Source organism: Herpailurus yagouaroundi, unplaced genomic scaffold (genome assembly GCF_014898765.1).
Source record: "Herpailurus yagouaroundi ecotype Mexico unplaced genomic scaffold, PumYag 191, whole genome shotgun sequence".
Lineage (NCBI taxonomy): Eukaryota > Metazoa > Chordata > Mammalia > Carnivora > Felidae > Herpailurus > Herpailurus yagouaroundi.
Genome location: NW_024412422.1, coordinates 11,374,558 through 11,391,638, shown reverse-complemented (window position 1 = coordinate 11,391,638; position 17,081 = coordinate 11,374,558). Strand labels below are relative to the sequence as shown.

General features: G+C 53.4%; 2 protein-coding genes across 3 annotated transcripts in view; one reads left to right on the top strand and one right to left on the bottom strand.

Annotated features, from left to right (window-relative positions):
* Window positions 1-17,081, top strand: part of SH2B3 (SH2B adaptor protein 3) — a 39,373-nt gene that overhangs the window by 10,629 nt on the left and 11,663 nt on the right. Inside the window, exon 3 of the mRNA XM_040443874.1 lies at window positions 1-373. This exon is cut by the window's left edge and continues 6 nt beyond it. Within this exon, the coding sequence (XP_040299808.1) occupies window positions 1-373 (373 nt within the window). The remainder of the gene's footprint in view (window positions 374-17,081) is intronic.
* ATXN2 (ataxin 2) overlaps window positions 871-17,081 on the bottom strand; it is a 146,813-nt gene continuing 130,602 nt past the window's right edge. The window contains exons 27-28 of one of the 2 annotated variants that reach the window (XM_040443869.1): window positions 10,415-10,422; window positions 6,602-6,612 (exon numbers count right to left, since the gene is read on the bottom strand). In XM_040443869.1, coding sequence (XP_040299803.1) covers window positions 6,609-6,612; window positions 10,415-10,422 — 12 coding nt within the window. In that variant the 3' untranslated portion in view covers window positions 6,602-6,608. Of the gene's footprint in view, window positions 1,205-6,601; window positions 6,613-10,414; window positions 10,423-17,081 lie in introns of those variants that run through there. The other variant, XR_005781103.1, reaches the window with a different exon arrangement.

Here is a 17,081-nt window from a genome sequence, read left to right as displayed (position 1 = left end):
GCCCAAGGCCCGCAGCTCCGAGGAGCTGGCCCCGCCGCGACCGTCCGCCGCCTGCACCTTCCAGCACCTGCGCCACAGCCTCCGCCACATCTTGCGCCGCGGCTCGGCCGGGGAGCTGTCCGCCGCCGGGGCCGCGGGGGAGGCGGGCGAAGGCCCGGCGCGACCTGGCCTGGCCAGGAAGCTCCTGCCCTGGAGCCTGGCCCGCGAGCCGCCGCCCGAGGCCCTCAAGGAGGCAGCGCTGCGCTACAGCCTGGCCGACGAAGCGTCCATGGACAGCGGGGCGCGCTGGCAGCGGGGGCGGCTGGCGCTGAGGCGCACCCGGGGCCCCGACGGCGGAGCGGACCGCGTGCTGGAGCTCTTCGACCCGCCCAAGGTAAGCTCCCCGCGCAGGGCGCTCAGAGGGGCGCGCGACGGTCCCGGCGGGCGGCCGCAGAGCACCCAGAGGAAAGCAGGCCTTTTGAAAAATGAAGTGTTTCTTTTAGACCATTTTGAATTTGCATAGAGGTTGCAAAGATCGTTCAGCTATACCCCACGTGCAGTTTTGCCTGTTAACGTCGTACGTTACTATGTGTTTGCATAACTGAGGCCCCAGCGTTGCTCACTACTGTGAACTGCGCAGTTCTTTGGATTTTGCGTTTCCCCTAATATCGCTTTGTTGGTTCCAGCACACCGTATTCGATTCAGCTGTCGGGTCCCTTTTCATGTGCCTAATGGCTTTGACAGGTTCTACAGGCTTTCCTTGTTTCTGATGGCAGGTTTGAGGAGTACCGGTCAGAGATTTTGTACAACGTCCAGAGACACTGTATGTGGGTGTCATGTGGGCTGTGACAGGTTGGTCCACGTCCTTGAACACCCTGGCCCAGACTGACCATGACAAATAGGAGGGTTTTTGTTTTTTTTTTTTAGGGGGTTCAAAACTGTCACTTGGATTCCTTTGCAAGTCCCATGATTTGTTGATGTCTTATTTCAAGTTTTAAAAATTTTGTGTGCGTTTTTTTTCCCTTTTCGACAACTTTGTTCAGCTGTGCAGTTGAGGCTGAAGGGTCAAGGTGTTCCACACACCTGACAAGTTCCATCTTTGACTCAGATGTATCAAGTTGATGAGACCACGTGGCTTTCACCTCATTCCTTTCTCTTTGTGGTTCTATTCTGCTTCCAGAGATGGCGCAAAGCCGATGTAATCTTAGCCCTTGGGGGTCAAGGTCTGAATGGAGAAGACTTAGTTATTCATTTAATAGATATTTATTGAGTACCTACTGTGTACCAGACAGATGCTGGTGCTGGGGAACTGGCATCTTAGTGAGAGCCGTTGAATAAACCTACAAAAGAACATGGAATTATAAATCATATATTGTGTCCTAAAGGAATAGCAGTGGGGCCTCTGGGAGTATAACTGAGGGGCCCTAATTCAGGGGTTGGGATGGAGTGTTGGCAAGGAATCCTCTCATGTAAAGTACCTTTCTCTTTAAACTTCAGGGCAGCGCCCATGCATACACTGAAGTGGGTGGAGTGCATCTGAAGCCCCACCCATGTTGCCATGGTTGTGCACACCCAAGTGACCTAGCACCCAGGGGGGCTCCCTCCCACCTCCTCCATGTCTGTAACCCCTCGGCCACCCCCTCCTTCCCCTGACTCCTACTCTGGGGATTCCAGTTCTCTGTTCTGGAACTGCACACAAATGGAATCGTGCAGCATGTTGCCTTTTACGTCTGGCTCCTTTTGCTCCGCACGATGTTGTAGAGAGACTTGTCCGTGTGCATCAGTAGCTCATTTGTATGGATGTACCACAGTTAGCTTATCCATTCACCTGTTGATGGATATTTGGATTGTTTCTACTTTGGGACTTTTATGCTGTTATGAAATCTGCATGTAGTTCTTTGTGTGCACACGTGCTCCATTCCTCTCCATTTCTCATTCCTCAAAGTGGCCTTGCTAGGTCATATGGTAAGTGCGTGTTTATGAGAAATTCATATACTTTTTCCAAAGTGGTTGCATGATCTTATGTCCCCACCAGCAGTGTATGAAAGTTGTTTTTTTTTTTTTTTCCATTTCTAATGGATGTGTACTAGTTTCTCATTGCGGCTTTAATTTGCATTTCCCTGATGACTCATGAGGTTAAACACCTTTTCATAAGTTTATTGGCCACTGGAATGAACTCTGTTATGATGTGTGTGTTAATTTTATTGAGTTGTCTCTCCTTTTCTTATTGCTTTATAAGAGTTTTTATATATCTGGGATATATTTCCTTTTATTGCAAATATCATCTCCCACTCAGTGGGTTGCCTTTTTCTTCTTTAATGGAATCTTTTCATGAACAGATTTTTTTTTTTTTAATACTTATTTTGAGAGAGCGTGAGCCAGGGAGGGGCAAACTGAGAAGGAGAGAGAGAGAGTCCCAAGTGAGATCAGCACCTGAGCTGAAATCAAGAGTCTGAACGCTTAACCCACTGGGCCACCCAGGCACCCCCATGAACAGAAATTCTTACTTTTAATGAAGTCCAGTTTATTGATTGCTTTCCTTTATGGCTCGTGCTTTTTGTGTCCTATTTAAGAAATCTTTGGGGCGCCTGGGTGGCGCAGTCGGTTAAGCGTCCGACTTCAGCCAGGTCACGATCTCGCGGTCCGTGAGTTCGAGCCCCGCGTCAGGCTCTGGGCTGATGGCTCAGAGCCTGGAGCCTGTTTCCGATTCTGTGTCTCCCTCTCTCTCTGCCCCTCCCCCGTTCGTGCTCTGTCTCTCTCTGTCCCAAAAATAAATAAAACGTTGAAAAAAAATTAAAAAAAAAATCTTTGCCTACTCAGGGTCATGAAAATCTTTTTAAAAAGTCTTTTCTTCTGGAAACTTTATTTTGGGGAGCCTTCACATTTTGGACCAAGATCGATCTCTAATTAGTTTTTATGTACAGTGTGAGGCAGGCATCATGATTCTTCCAGGTGTTCCAACACTACTTGCCGATGTGACCATCTTTTCTCTGTTGGATTGCAGTGCTGCTTTTATACTAAATAAAGGATAACCTGTGTGCTTCTGGAAGACTCTCCCTTATGTTCCATTGGCTCATGTGTCTCTCCTTAGGCTAACACCACACTGTCCTAATTGCCAAAGTTTCCTAGTGAGTCTTGAGCTAGTGACTTTTGGACCACAGTATTTACTTAAATTAAAAAAAAAAATTAATGTTTATTTATTTTTGAGAGAGAGAGACAGAGCATGAGCAGGGAGAGGGAAATACAGAATCTGTAGCAGGCTCCAGGCTCTGAGCTGTCGGCACAGAGCCCGACTCAAGTCTCAAACCCACCAACCGTGAGGTCATGACCTGAGCCAAAGTCACATGCTCAACCGACTGAGCCACCCAGGTGCTCCGAATCACAGTCTTAATCCTGAGTTAAGAATCTCTCAGTGTTGGGGCACCCAGCTGGCTCAGTCAGTAGAGCATGTGACTCTTAATCTCAGGGTCGTGAGTTCGAGTTGGGTGTAGAGATTAAAAACTAAATCTTAGAAAAATAATAATAATAAAAAAGACTGTCAGTGTTTCAGGCAGAGGGAACAGCATGGACAAAGGCCTTGAGATGGGTAAGCATTCTGTGTGCTTTGAAGAATGTGCTGGGAGCACAGGGAGGGAAGGTGGGGTATGGGGGGGTATGTGTGGTCAGAGGGGCACGTGAAGAGTTAGTGTTTTATGCCAAACACAATGGGAAGCTGTCGGAAAAACGCAAGTGCAGATAAAAACTCTTCTCATTGTTTTTAAAGTCTTGAGGTTATGGCACCATGAAAGGCAAATAGCGGCCCAAACACATGGTCTTATCTGTGTGACAGCATGGGGTTCCCTATAAAACTTCATTTTTAAAAACAATTTCTGGGGCGCTTGGCTGGCTTAGTCAGTGGGGCATGTGACACTTGATCTTGGGGCTGTGAGTTCAAGCCCTACGTTGGGGGTAGAGAATACATTACAAAAAATTAAAAATCTTTAAACAATAAAAATAAATAAAAACTTTGTTTTTTATTTTGAGAGAGGGAGCACGAGTAGGAGAGGGGCAGAGAGAGAGAGAAAGAAGGAGTCCCAAGGAGGCTTCATGCTGTCAGTGCAGAGTTTAGCATGGGGCTTGAACTCGCAAACTGTGAGATCATGACCTGAGCAGAAATCGAGAGTCAGATGCTCAACTTACTGAGCCACCCAGGCACCCCTAAGAAACAACTTCTGCTTAAAATAACCATCTTGGAAAGCCAGCTCTGGGGCCTTAGGCAAGTGACGTCACCTCTCTGAGCCTCAGTTTCCTCCTGTTTGCAATGGCACTGCTCATAGTTCCTGCCTTGTGGCACTGTCGTGTCAACGGAGAGTCCCTGGCACGTGGAGCACTCAGTGTCACTGATGGGTGACACCGGTAAGGACTTCGGGGCTGAGAGCACACATTTATTTCCAGTGCTGGTCTGGGTTCTCAGTGTCCAACTGGCACGCCCTGTCGAGGCTGCTGTTCTTCAGGAGCCCTGATGGTGGGGCCCCATTCAGAGGCCTTAGGGGCCAGAGGTGGTGTTCGGGCCCTGGTGAAGTCGAGCCTTGGGGTTCAGTCAGTGAGGTTGTGAGTTCAAGCCCTATGTCGGGGGTAGAGATTACATTTACTAAAAATGTAAAAATCTTTACATTTGAAACTTTTTAAAAATGTTTATTTATTTATTTTGAGAGGGAGCACGAGCTGGGCCTTGGGACTCTGTCCTAGGCTCGGTGGTCGCTCTGAGACCTGGAGGGTCTCCCACAAAGCAAACGGCCCTGGCAGGGCCCCTTCCGGCCCCTCCCCAAAGTATCTGTCTCGATGGAGCAGCCCAGCTCCAGCCGCTTCCCTTCCGACAGCTTCCCATTGTGTTTGGAACAGTCTGGGGGCTATTCCCGAATGTTCCCTGAATGACTTGGGGCATTTAGTCTCTGGGCTGAGGATACTTAGACTCTAAGTCTTGACTGAGTATGCCTGCCAGGTGGGTGGCCTCGATCTCTGACCCTGGAGTTGTTTTTTTGTTTGTTTGGTTTTTTTTGTTTGTTTTTTTTTTTTAACGTTTATTTATTTTTGGGACAGAGAGAGACAGAGCATGAATGGGGGAGGGGCAGAGAGAGAGGGAGACACAGAATCGGAAACAGGCTCCAGGCTCTGAGCCATCAGCCCAGAGCCCGACGCGGGGCTCGAACTCACGGACCGCGAGATCGTGACCTGGCTGAAGTCGGACGCTTAACCGACTGCGCCACCCAGGCGCCCCGACCCTGGAGTTGTTTTTAGGAACAGCTTTAGACAGAAGGAAAAGGAAGGTTGAAGGTTTGGCAACCGGTGGGTGGTGGGTGGTTAAGGGCTTGAGCTCTGGATTCATACCCAAACTCTGTCACTAAGAGGGTGCCAGCGCCGGCCTGGGGAAGGCCCTGCTGCCCAAAGCAGGAAGAGGCTTGGAGGACCAGAACTGAGACAGCGCAGCCGCCCCGGGACATGGAATTAGGGCCTCAGCCAAGCAAATGTCCTCCCGAGTCTGAGGCCAGGTGTTCAGGGGCTCACGGGTCAGCTTCACCTCTGCCTCTGACCAGCTGTGCGACCCTGGTCAGCTTCTTCCCCACTCAGCCTCGGTCTGTTCATCTGTGAGCAGGGGTGATAGCAGTCGCCTCAAGGGGCATCGTGAGGGCTGCAGGCGGAGGGAGCTCCTTGCTAATGGGGGTGTAAGTGGAGGCCGCAGTCAGGCTGCGGTGGGGGGAGGGAGGGTTGGAGGGTAGTTGGAGGAGACACCGGCTTTTTCCAGTGTCTAAAGATGGATAGAGAAGTCACAGCTTTCTCTGGTTTCAGTGGCATCCCTGCAGGTGGGCAGGAGATGGGCCTCCCTTCTGTGCTCTGGCCTTCAGGAAGAGACTGGGGATTGCTGCCACGTGGGGGGTGGTCACCGAAGGGCCTTTGGCAGGACGTGACACATGAGTGGGAAGAGGTGCCGGTCCCGGAAGATCTGGGTGCAGGAGTGCCAGGTCAATGAAACGGCAAGGGCAAAGGCCCTGGGTGGCCGCAAACCAGGAGACTTTAAAGAACAACCAAATGCCAGGGGCTGGAGTGGAGTGAACAAGAGGAGAGAAGGTTGGAAAGGTGCTGGGGCTGGGTTAGGTGGGGGCCTTGTGGCCACAGTAAGGACTTGGGAGTTTCTGTGAGCAGTGGGAGCCCTTGGAGGACTTGGGCCCCGTGGGCTGAGACGCTTGCCGGGACTACCCAGCAGTGGCGGTGGGCTGGAGGAACCCCCTTGGGGCTCCCTGTGCTCTTTAGGGCTGCCCATGGGGGATTGTGGCATGATTCTTCTCCTTCAGGACCCTCTAGTCTTCGTGGCAACTCATCTGTGGCAACCCCCCCCCCCTTGGGCGTGCCCAGGGTTGGGCTAGGATGGGGGGCAGCATATTACTACCTCGAATGGGCACCTACTGTGTGCCAGGCATTGCCCTAAACACTTGATCTCAAGTCCTTCCCGTGAGGTTGAGGCCACTGGCCCATCTGACAGGGAAGAAACTGAAGCTGGGAGGGGCAAAGGGACTCGCTCAGGGTCATGCAGCTGAGGAGGGTGGAACCCCGATCCCAAGGGGTTCCCACCTCAAAGCCCCCAGCCACGCTCTTCAGCTGGCTCCTTGAGCCACAGTGGGTAGAGTGTCAGCTCTCGGGCAGGTCAGGCCCGAGATGTGCCATCTACTCAGCAGTTGAAAGGAAAAATATTTAAAAACAAAATGTAAAGATTTCACAGAAGAATCCAGATTTCTGGTTTCTCGTATGAAGTCCGTGGATCTGGCAGAGCAGGGCCAGCATCGAAAGAGTGACCCAGCCTGTGCTCTGCAGAGGAAGAGCCTGGCGGGAGGTGTGGAGGACCCAGGGGAGGGAAGAGAGTACAGAAGCAGCCACCGGGCCAGGGGTGAAGCATGGCTAGGTTGGCTATGGCATGTGGGCCGACCCTTTGCTCTTTTGGGCCTCAGTTCCCCCATATATCCAGGCTTGGGTTGGCAGAAATGGTCTCAAAGCCCCGCCAGGTCTGGGGGCTGAGCCTCAGTTTCTCTCATCTGTACAGCGGGGTGATGGCGTTCTAGCTACTCACCTTTTAGCCAACATTTATTTGGGACTTGTTCTATACCAGGGACCTTACCGACCTGGCTTTCCTGACAGCAGCCCTATGAGAGAACTACTAGGATTACCTCCATTTCATAGATGGGGCAATACAGGTGAAGAAGGGGTAGGTGACTGGCCTGAGGTCACACAGATCTGGAGTGGCTGGGGTGGGATCAGAACCCAAGCTGCGTGTGGTGTGGACATGCAACCCAAGGTGCGTGTGTGGTGGTCCTTCCTTCAGAAGGACTTATGATTCCTGGGGGCTGTGTGTTTAACCAGTGGCCTCGTGTGGGTGGGGGGCATCTGTTTGGAGTTCTCAGACCAGGAAAGGCTCCCTGTGACCATCTTGTCTGGCGCCCTTGATACAGACGGGGACACTGAGGCCCAGAGGGGGCTGGCCAGTGTCCCCTTCACCCAGCACACTCTGCCCTTTGGTCTCTGCTCCCTGGCCTGGAGAAGAGGTAGAGGAAGGAGATGGGGAGACACCTCGGGGACTCGGCCCGTAGCTCTGAGCCCCCCACATGCACCACAGGCCATGAGCACCCCCAGGAGGAAGTGGTCTGGTTGGGAGTGGCTGGGCCGCTAGACTTAGGGGGGTCGCTGGGGGGGGGGGCAGTTGGACATTATGATTCAGGGCCATTCCCGCTCTGTTCCTTCTGAGCTGGATGGTCTTGGGCAAGTCACTCAGCCTTGCTGGGCCTCAGTTTCCTTATCTATAAGATGGGATGGCCACGGCACCTGCCCCCAGGGTTGATGGTGTGGGAGAAGCCGTGGATATGGTATGTGCTGACTGGGTGGGCTGAGGGGCAGCCTCAGGCACGTGTCTCCAGGCAGCAGCCACTCCTGGGGTGCTTGGAAGCCCACCTGGCCCCACCCGCACACAGCACACAGTCCAGTGGGGACAGTCTGGGGGACCCAGTTTGTGGAAAGAGGCAACCAGGCCTCGGGCGCCCCCAGCTCCCCACCTGGGCCCGGGGTCTGTCCGGGAGGCAGAACTGCGGGTCGGGCAGTTCTCAGAGCCTGTGCAGCAGTAGGTGCTCATGCGAGCCTGAGTGACGGCCAGGCCCCTTCTCCCGGGCGCATCCCTATCAACCTATTGACCGCTTGCTGTGGTTCTTCAGGGTGGGGGTGGCACCGCGCCCACTTTATAGTTGAGGACACCGGGGCTGGAAGAGGCAGAAGGAGCTACAGCGTGGACCCCAGGGGCCTGAACCCGGAGCCCGGGCCCCCGGAGTGTGGGAAAGAGGAAGCAGAGAGAAAGGGATGTCCGCCGGAGGCCTGGTGGTTTCCTCTCCGAGGCAGGAGGAAGAGGAGGAAGAGGAGGAGGGCCGGGCAGGAAGCGGCCAGGCGGGAGGGGGCAGCCTCCTTTTGGCTCGGACAGACCTGGGTTTGAGTCCTGCCCCTGCCCCCTCTGAACTGTGTGGCCTTGGGAAGGGCCCTGTGCCCACCACCCCCCCCCCCGTGCCTCAGTTTCCTCAGATACTTCCTAAAACTAGCTGAGGGCTGGCCCCCACCTGTGGGGGTTCAGAGGGGTTAACTGAGCTTCCGCCTGTGCGGCACTCAAGTGCGCCCAGCACACCGTCATTGTTCATCAAAGCTTAGCTGCTGTGGTTATTGTCATTATTACTATTCTTATGATTTTGTTTGTTTTGAAAGAGCATGAGTGGGAGAGGGGCAGAGAGAGAGAGAGAGAGAGAGTATCCCAAGGAGGTTCCACGATGTCAGTGCAGAGCCTGACGTGGGGCTCAATCTGAGGCACCGTGAGATCGTGACCTGAGCTGAAATCAAGGGTTGGATGCTTAATTGACGGGGCCACCCAGGCGTCCCTGTTGTCATTATTTTTATTAGTTGTTTGCAACACAACAGGCACCGCATCTGACACACCCCGTGGAATCACCACAAATGCTGTGAGGGGGGACAATGATGAAGCCATCTCATAGATGAGGAAACTGAGGCACAGAGAGGAAGAAAGGCTTTCCTCAGGCCACACAGCTGGGAAGAGGAAGAGCCAGGAACAGCACCTGTTGTGGGCCTGCCCTCAGCCCCCAGACAGGTGGAGAAACCACCCACCCTCCACTGACAGCCCAAAAGATCTTCTTGGGCCAGGCAGAGCCCCCGTGTCCCTATGGGGAGACAGCTGGGAGTTTTAGAGGCCGGTGGCGCCCCAGTCCTCCCCCTTCCCAGGACGACCAGAGGCAGAAGGCTCCCACGGTGAGAATGGGGTTCCTGTCCTGTTCTGCCTTGAGCTGCTTTGCGAACCTGGGCTGGTCCCCACCCCTCTCTTGAGCTGTGAAATGGGCAGCAAAGGGGCTTGATCTGGGACTGGTGGGGGAGGGAAGGAAAGGGTGGTGGTGAGCAGGGTTCCTGTGGGGGCCCCAAATGCACATGCAGATGCCCCCTATCTGCCCCTTACTGGGGTTCTGTGTAAGATCACTTTTGAAAAGTAGTCTGCCACTCAGAAGAAACCCCTGGCCTTATTGAAACTGTGGGCAGATGATATCGGCATGCTTCTTTTCAGCTCAAATTCTATGAATCCACACACTAGAAAGTGCCCCCGAATCCAGCGGTGTGTGTGTGTGGGGGGGGGGAACTGACGTTGACTTATTCTCACCCCTTACTCCCAGCACTTTTGGGGGTGCTTCCACTGCCCTTCCTGCTCCCCAGGGCCTGTTTGCTTTCTCCAGCTTCTTGAAAGTGGGCCTTCTGTTTTCGTTTGAGGGATAGGGTGCTGGGACAAGACTGTCATCGTAGTCTGGGCTGTGAGCTTGGTAGCCAGGCAGAAGGGCAGGTAGACAGGTTTAGGTTCAGATCTTGGCTCTCGTGTCCTTGGTATGCGACTGTGGGTTGAGAGCCTCAGTTTTCTATTCTGGGAAATGGAATGTCAGTACTTGGCATTGCTGGGTGACTGAGTCAAAAGCAGGCTCGGCAAAGGCATGATATGTTTTCATCCAAGAGGTGGAAGAAGCAGCTTCCTGGGTAGGAAGTTGTCACATCCCAGAGGTGGGTCCCCAGGTGCCCTCCTGAGGATGGGCAGCGGCCTGTACTGGGCAGCAGCTGACAGCCCCAGCAAGCTAGTCAGGCCGCTGCTGGAAATCCCCCACCCGCTTCTTTGTGAATGGAAAAGGAAACCAAAATGCACAAAAAGAGATCTCTGCATTCTGAGCGGCTGGCCGTCAGTGGTGATGGTGGGGTGGGGGGTAGCTTCCTCCCCGAAGGCAGGAGGGGCCGCCTCAGCTTCCTTTTTGGGGCCCCACACCCCTTTTTCCTATCTCCCCTCCCTAACAGAAGAGGCCACCGTTTTGCTCAGGCCATGGACTCCCCTGACATCTCATGCTCCGGAACCAATGGGTGACGGCGTACGTGGGGGACGATTAAAGCAGCACCCACCACCTGGCCTCTGGATCCTCCCTCACTTGTGGCCCATGCCCGGATCCTCCCATTACCTGCCTGGCTTGAATTCTGACTATGGGGGGGGGGGGTGTGTCTGAGGTCCACAACAGCAACCGAGAGAGAAACCTCACTCCAGGGAACGGTGTGGAACTGAGGGGCCCTGCTCTGTTTCATCAGAAATCTTCATGTCATCTAGGAAACTAATGCGCCGAGGGCCTCCACATTTGAGCTCCTAATTTCTGGTGTTGTTTTCTAATAATAAAGCTCATGGTAGAAACCATAGAGTGGTAACTGAAAACCACTCCCCATCCTGCTCTGAGACAACCAGCATTTCCATTTTGGTAGAAGTCTCTGTGACCTTTGTTCTTGCATTGCTTTTCTGACTTCTCCCCCAAATTGCAATTCCTTCAGCATTCAGCCATTCTGCATTCAACGCTTACCTCTGGAGCCCCTTCCGGGTGCCAGGCATGTGAGAAATATAGACAGAAACCTTCGGACAAAAGCCCAGCCCTTGTGAGGCTGACACTCTTCATTCTGCTTTGTTACCTGCTTTTCTTCTGCTTAGTATTTTTCTGAAATATTTTTCAAGAATGTCTTTTTCATACTGGCTGTGCAATATTTCATTTACACAGAGAGGCTGTGATGTATTTATTGAGACTCCTAATTCAGTCATTTCTAACTTCCCCGCTCGAATGCACAACTGTCGGACATCTTGTACGTAAATCTTGGTACCCATCTCTGATTGTTTCCTCAGGCTCAATTCCTAGAAAGGGAAGTGCTGAGTCGAAGGCTTTAAGAGTGCCTCTACAGGCTCGCTCGCTCTCTCTCTCTCTCTCTCTCTGAGCATTACTGAGATACAACTTACAAGTATGTGAAATGAACTATTTAAAGAGTACAGTGGCTTTTAGTATGTTTACAGAGTTGTGCAACCATCACCATGATTTGCTTTTAGAACATTTTCATCATCTCAGAAGGAGACCTTGTACCCATTAGCAGTCCCCCCCCTTCCATCCTCCCCGCCCTCAGCCCTGGGCAACCACAGATTTGCTTTCTGTCTCTACGGATTTGCCTGTTCAGTGCTTTTCAAATAAATGGAATCAGAGAATATGCTGTCTTCTGTGAGCAGCCTGAAAGAAGCTGCTTGGCATAATTTCACTTAGCGTCATGTTTTCAAAGTTGATCCACGTCCTAGCAGGTGTTAGGACTCCATTCCTTTCTATGGCAAAGTAATATTCTATTTCGTGGGTAGATGATATTTCATTTATCCATCCATCAGTGAATGGATGTTAAGGTGCTTCCACTTTTTGGCCGTTGTGAACAATCACGCATATGTTTTTATGTGGACATAATGTTTTCATTTCTCTTGGGTATCTATCTAGGAGTGGAATTTCTGGGTTATATGATAATTCTGTGCTTAACGTTTTATTGCCAGACTGCTTTCCATGGCGGCTGCACCATTTCATGTTCCCACCGGCAAGGGCTCCCACTTCTCCACATGCTCACCAGCTCTTGTCTGTCTTTTTGCTTGTAACCATCCTAGTGGGAAGAAGTATCTCATATGGTTTTGATTTGCATTTCCCTGTTGGCCAATGATGCTGAGCATTTTCTTCATGTGCTTACTAGCCATTTCTAATGCTTCTGACTGATCCTTTTCAAACAGCCTTCCAGAAAGGTTATACCCATTTATCTTCTTATTGCCAGAGGTGCCAACACTGGTTATTATTTTTAAAACTTTTGCCAACTTCTAGAGGGGAAGTTGTTATCTTGTCCTTTCTGATTACCGTGGAACTGACCATTTCTTTGTTTGGTTTTATTTTGTTTTTAGTTTAAATTTTTTTTAAACATTTATTATTGAGAGACACAGAGAGACCGAGCATGAGCATGGGAGGGGCAGAGAAGAGGGGGAGACACAGAATCGAAAGCAGGCTCCAGGCTCTGAGCTGTCAGCACAGAGCCCAACGGGGGGCTCGAACTCACAAGCCACGAGATCATGACCTAAGTCGAAGTCAGATGCTTAACCGACTGAGCCACCCAGGCGCCCCTGACCATTCCTCTTTCTAAAAACCATTGAGCTATAAGTCACATGACATCTATGTTAAAGTGCAGTCCATTGGTTTGCACACACCATCACCACTAATATCAGAACATCTCCATCATCCTAGAAAGAAACTGTACCTATTTAGCAGTCAGTCTCAGTTCCTGTCCTCACCCTCCCTAGCCCCTGGCAACCACTAGTCTCCTTTGTGTCCTATGGATTTTGAACTGTTTCTCTTACATTGCTTGCTCATATACATTTTTCTGTGGCTTACAAGCCATTTACAGCAATGTCTGCCTTTTTCTTATTGATTTGCAAGAACTTTTTACATGGATATTAGCTGTCTCATGTTGCAAATATTTCCCTGGTTTGTCATTTGACTTTTGAATTTCAATCCTCAGGTTCTTCATCTCTGGAGGTTTTTAAGTCTACAGGGATCTTTCCCCTTACAGCCTTGTTCTTTGTCTTTTCTGCTTAAGGGGCTTCCCACCCTGAATCAGATAAATACTTGGGTTCTCTTCCAGTTTTGTCTTGGTTTTCTTTTTCACTTTTAATTATTTAATCCATCTGGTTTTTATTCTTTGTGGCTGGTGTGATTTCCTGTTGTTTTTCGGTGTCTGGGAGATGCTGCGTGTGAAGGCGTATCACATAGAAAGCACTCGCTGAACGCTGGCTAGGGGTAATGCCACCAGGCCCTGTCCCGCCACGCTCACAAGGGTGGGGGTGGGGTGGGGGGAGCTCCCAGCGTGGTGGCGGCTGCAGCTGTGACCCGGCTGGCTTCTGGCTCCCGCCCTTGTTTCCGGCAGCTCCTGGGCTCGGAGCCCTCCTGGTGCCCCAGAGGCCCTCGCTTTCACCTCTCCTGAATCATCATTCTTAGAAGGCGGGCGGTGGGTCTCGCTGGGTGACCGGGGTCGAGCGCCCCTCTCCTCCGGTGTGCTCCTCCACCCGGGCCCACGACAGAGGCTGCTTCTTAACCATGGCTTTTCCCACCCAGCCGGCATGGCGGACACGGGGCTCTGGCTGCAGCTGAAGCCTGTGACACTGGGATGAGGGGCTTCCCCCGACTGCTCCGACTTCACAGCAGGGCAGGCGGCTGCGGCCACCTCATCCAAGCCCCGGGGAGGGGGCTGGCCAGCTCCAGGACCCCTGGCCCCATGACACCTGCAGTGATCACCTGCAGTCTCCAGTGGGCCCATCAGCTTTCTTCGGGGCTCGTCCCCACAGTCTGCAGAGCACGCCCTCCGGGGCAGCAGGAAGGCCCAGCTGGGCAGTGTCTACTTTGATGGCACACCTGGACACGTGATGTGACCTCTTGAAGCTATGGCTTCCCCTTCTGTCTTGACCACAGCCCGGCACTCAAGGCTTGGGGTGTCCCTGGGGACCGAGGTGGAGCAAGCAGCACTGTGAGGGCAAGGTGTGGATGGGGACAGAGTGCATGGGCCTTGGGGCTCTGAGCCCATGTGGGGGCAGGGAGGATTCCTGGCGGGGACTCTGGGAGCAGGATGTGGTTGTTCAAGGTGTGGGCTCATGGCAGCTGGTCTGCAGCGGTGGGGGGGTGCGGGGGGGGGGATGGGAAGGGGTCTGGCTGGGCCCCAATGACCCTGCTCAGGACCGTCTCTGGGCCTGCTGAGTGCTCCCTGACCGAGATGCCACTTCCGTCTGCAAGAATGTTCCAGGCCACCCAGGACATAAGTTGAATTGATTGAAGCTGGTTGCCAACCATCCTGTGACGTCCACCGACTCTTCACAGTGGCTCAGCTCCAGGGTATGGACAGTTGTTTATCCTAATCTGACACCCTGAGAGCCAAGGGTCTTGGCTAGGATGGTGCCCTATGTGGAGGGCACAGCTTGAGTACAGGTGTGGAAGGGAGAAAGCCCGGAGGTGTCAGCATGTAGCCCAGCTACTAAGGGTGGGGGGCCCTGGCTCCCTCCATTCCCATCCTTGCAAGGCCCTGTCCCAGGTGGTGTCGGGTGTGGTGACTTTTGTGACCTTAACGGGGGCCGGGGGAGGGGGGGGCGGGCGGGGCAAGATCAGCTGATCAAGGTGCCGACGGTTTCACTTGTTCACTTATACCCACAAGCCGGTGCAGGGCACGCGGAACTTCCAAGGGTGGTTCCTCTTAAGCCATGCCCCCCCTAAACTTGGGTGTGGTCCCCCCATGGGCCGACCTCGCAGTGGAAGCTCACCCCCATCCTCACAGATGGTTGGTTCATCCGTGCTTGGCCACTCTTTGTGAACCAGGGCACCCGCATCTCAGGAGGGGATCCAGTGAGTGTCAGGGGGATCCCAGACTGGTTCTGTGTGTTGGGGGTGCTGCCTCCCTCTGAATGGGATCTCCATGTCTGGGTGTTTGTCTCTGTCATGGGAGGTTGCTCTAGCATCTAAGAGGAGCTTTGTGTCCCTGTCATTGTGATTCTGTATAAGGGGTTGTCTCCATCTCTCTCAGAGGGGGCTCTGTGACTATCACTGTGGATCTGGCATGTGGGGGGGGGGACCCTTATTGGGGTTGAAGGGGAACTCATTCCAGGTGGGGCTTTAGACAGGCCCCCATCTCCTATCTCAGCATCGTTGGCCAATTATCCACACTATATAGGGGCTCCTTAGGGCCTGTGAGGGTCTCAGAGTGGGGGGAAGGGGAGGGCAGGTGATGGGGACTCTGTTCTTATAAACAGGGTTCTTACATTTGAGGGTCTTGTGTCACCAGAGGCTTTCTGGGGCTCGGGGGGGGGGGGTGTCTCTGTTTCTGGCACTGGGGCAGGGATCCTGCTTGCCAGGTAAGGGGGGAAGCTGACTTGATCCATGTGGCTTTTCCAGAAGCTTCTCCCATCCCTTTGCTGTTTCTCCTGAGAGAGGGCATAAGGCACAGGGGGCAGACCAAGTCAGGCAATCTGGCTCAGTCAACTGGGTGAGTCTGGGGGACTCCTGTGTACTCAGGCCACAAGCAGGGCCACTTACAGAAGTGCTGGTGGGTGGGTTCCATTTTCACCCCCATTTTACAGATGAGGAAGCAAAAACACAGGAAGGTGATTTATCCTGGTTCACCCGAGAAGTGGCTGAAGCAGGCATGGGAATGCCTTTGGCGGGGAGGCGGGGGGGGGGGGGGTTGGGGCCCAAGGAAGGAAGTGACCTTCCAACATTTGTTCAGCCCCTGGAACTGGCTCATTGCCTTCAGTTTGCCCCCAAAGGAGCCAGGGAACAAGGGGTGTGAGATAACTCACCACACCCCACATGTGCTTCCGCGCCCCCGCATCTGAGGACTGGGGCCCCAGGTGCCCACCCAGCTACTCAAGTCCCTCATCTGACAAACCCACTCCAAGCCCCTCCTCTGGGTCAGACCCGGTGCTGGGCCCCAGCTCAGAACAAGGTTTGGTGCCCTGTCCCCGCCCCCAGAGGAACTCCCAGTCAGATGGTGGGGGCAGCTGCCTCATCAGGAAGTCATGGCCAGGCCTGATAAGACCCGTGCTGAGGGAGAGGCACAGGAATCGCACTAACCACGACTTAATGACCAGAGAAAGTTCCTTGGAGGAGGGGAGGCTTTCTCTGCCGAGGCCACAGTTTGGATCAGGCATCATGTTGCACATGCAGAGGGAGAACACAGGGGCTGGGAAGAACCGTCTGGATGGAGGTGGGCTCTGGAGCTAGAGAGACAAGGGTCTGAGCCCCAGCTCTACACAGCTCCTCCTGAGGTCAGGGTCAAGTTCGTTTTGCCCCTCAGGCCCTCCACTTCTCCATCTGTAACTGGGGGGTTACAGTGCTGAGGTGGGGTGTCGCGTCTTCCTTTCGGCCAGTCCTCTGCCCCTGCCAGCTGCAGCCCTGGGAGGCCCAGCTCCTGTCCCCAACTGTCTGCGTGTCCTCCAACCTCACTGCCTTGAAGTACCCGTCACTCCTGCACAGCCCCCCGGTTCCCAGCACTCAGCGATCCCTGGCAAATAAAAGGCCAGTGAGGGGTACTTGTGGGAAAGAAACTGAGCACCTACATTCTGCCTCACTGTGCTCGGTGCTGGGGATGCTGCGTGAACAAAACCAAGTCCCCATGAAGCCTGTTTCACAGGTTGACAAATGCAGGGAAGGGAGGAAAGGGGGCTATGTGGTTGTGACCGTGTATTTAAACACTGTGGTCAGGAAGGGGCTTCCTGAGGTGGCAGTAAGGTTTGTGGGCCCATGGGGGACTGTCTCTCAGAGGAAGCAGCAGGTGCAGTGTGCTTGGTACACATAAGGTACACGTAAGAATGGTCACAGCCAGGGCGGCACTAGGACAGGACAATACACAAGGTTGGGAAAGTCACAAGGACTAGGTGGTGCAGGGCCTCGTAGGCAATGGTGAGGACTTGGGCCCCTCATCCTCTAGCGGGGCGCCCCGTGTGCACCTCCTCTGCCCCCAGCATTGGCCATTCTGTCTCTATGGGATGGACAGAGCCCAGTGCCTGGGAAGGAGGGACGGAGAGGGGAGGCGGGTGTGGCCTTCCCACCCAGCACTCCTCTCAGGCGCCAGCGGGTTTCAGATCCACCTCGGGCTCCTGTTAAAATGCAGACCTCAGGTTTCTTTCCAGAGGTCACAGGCCAGCT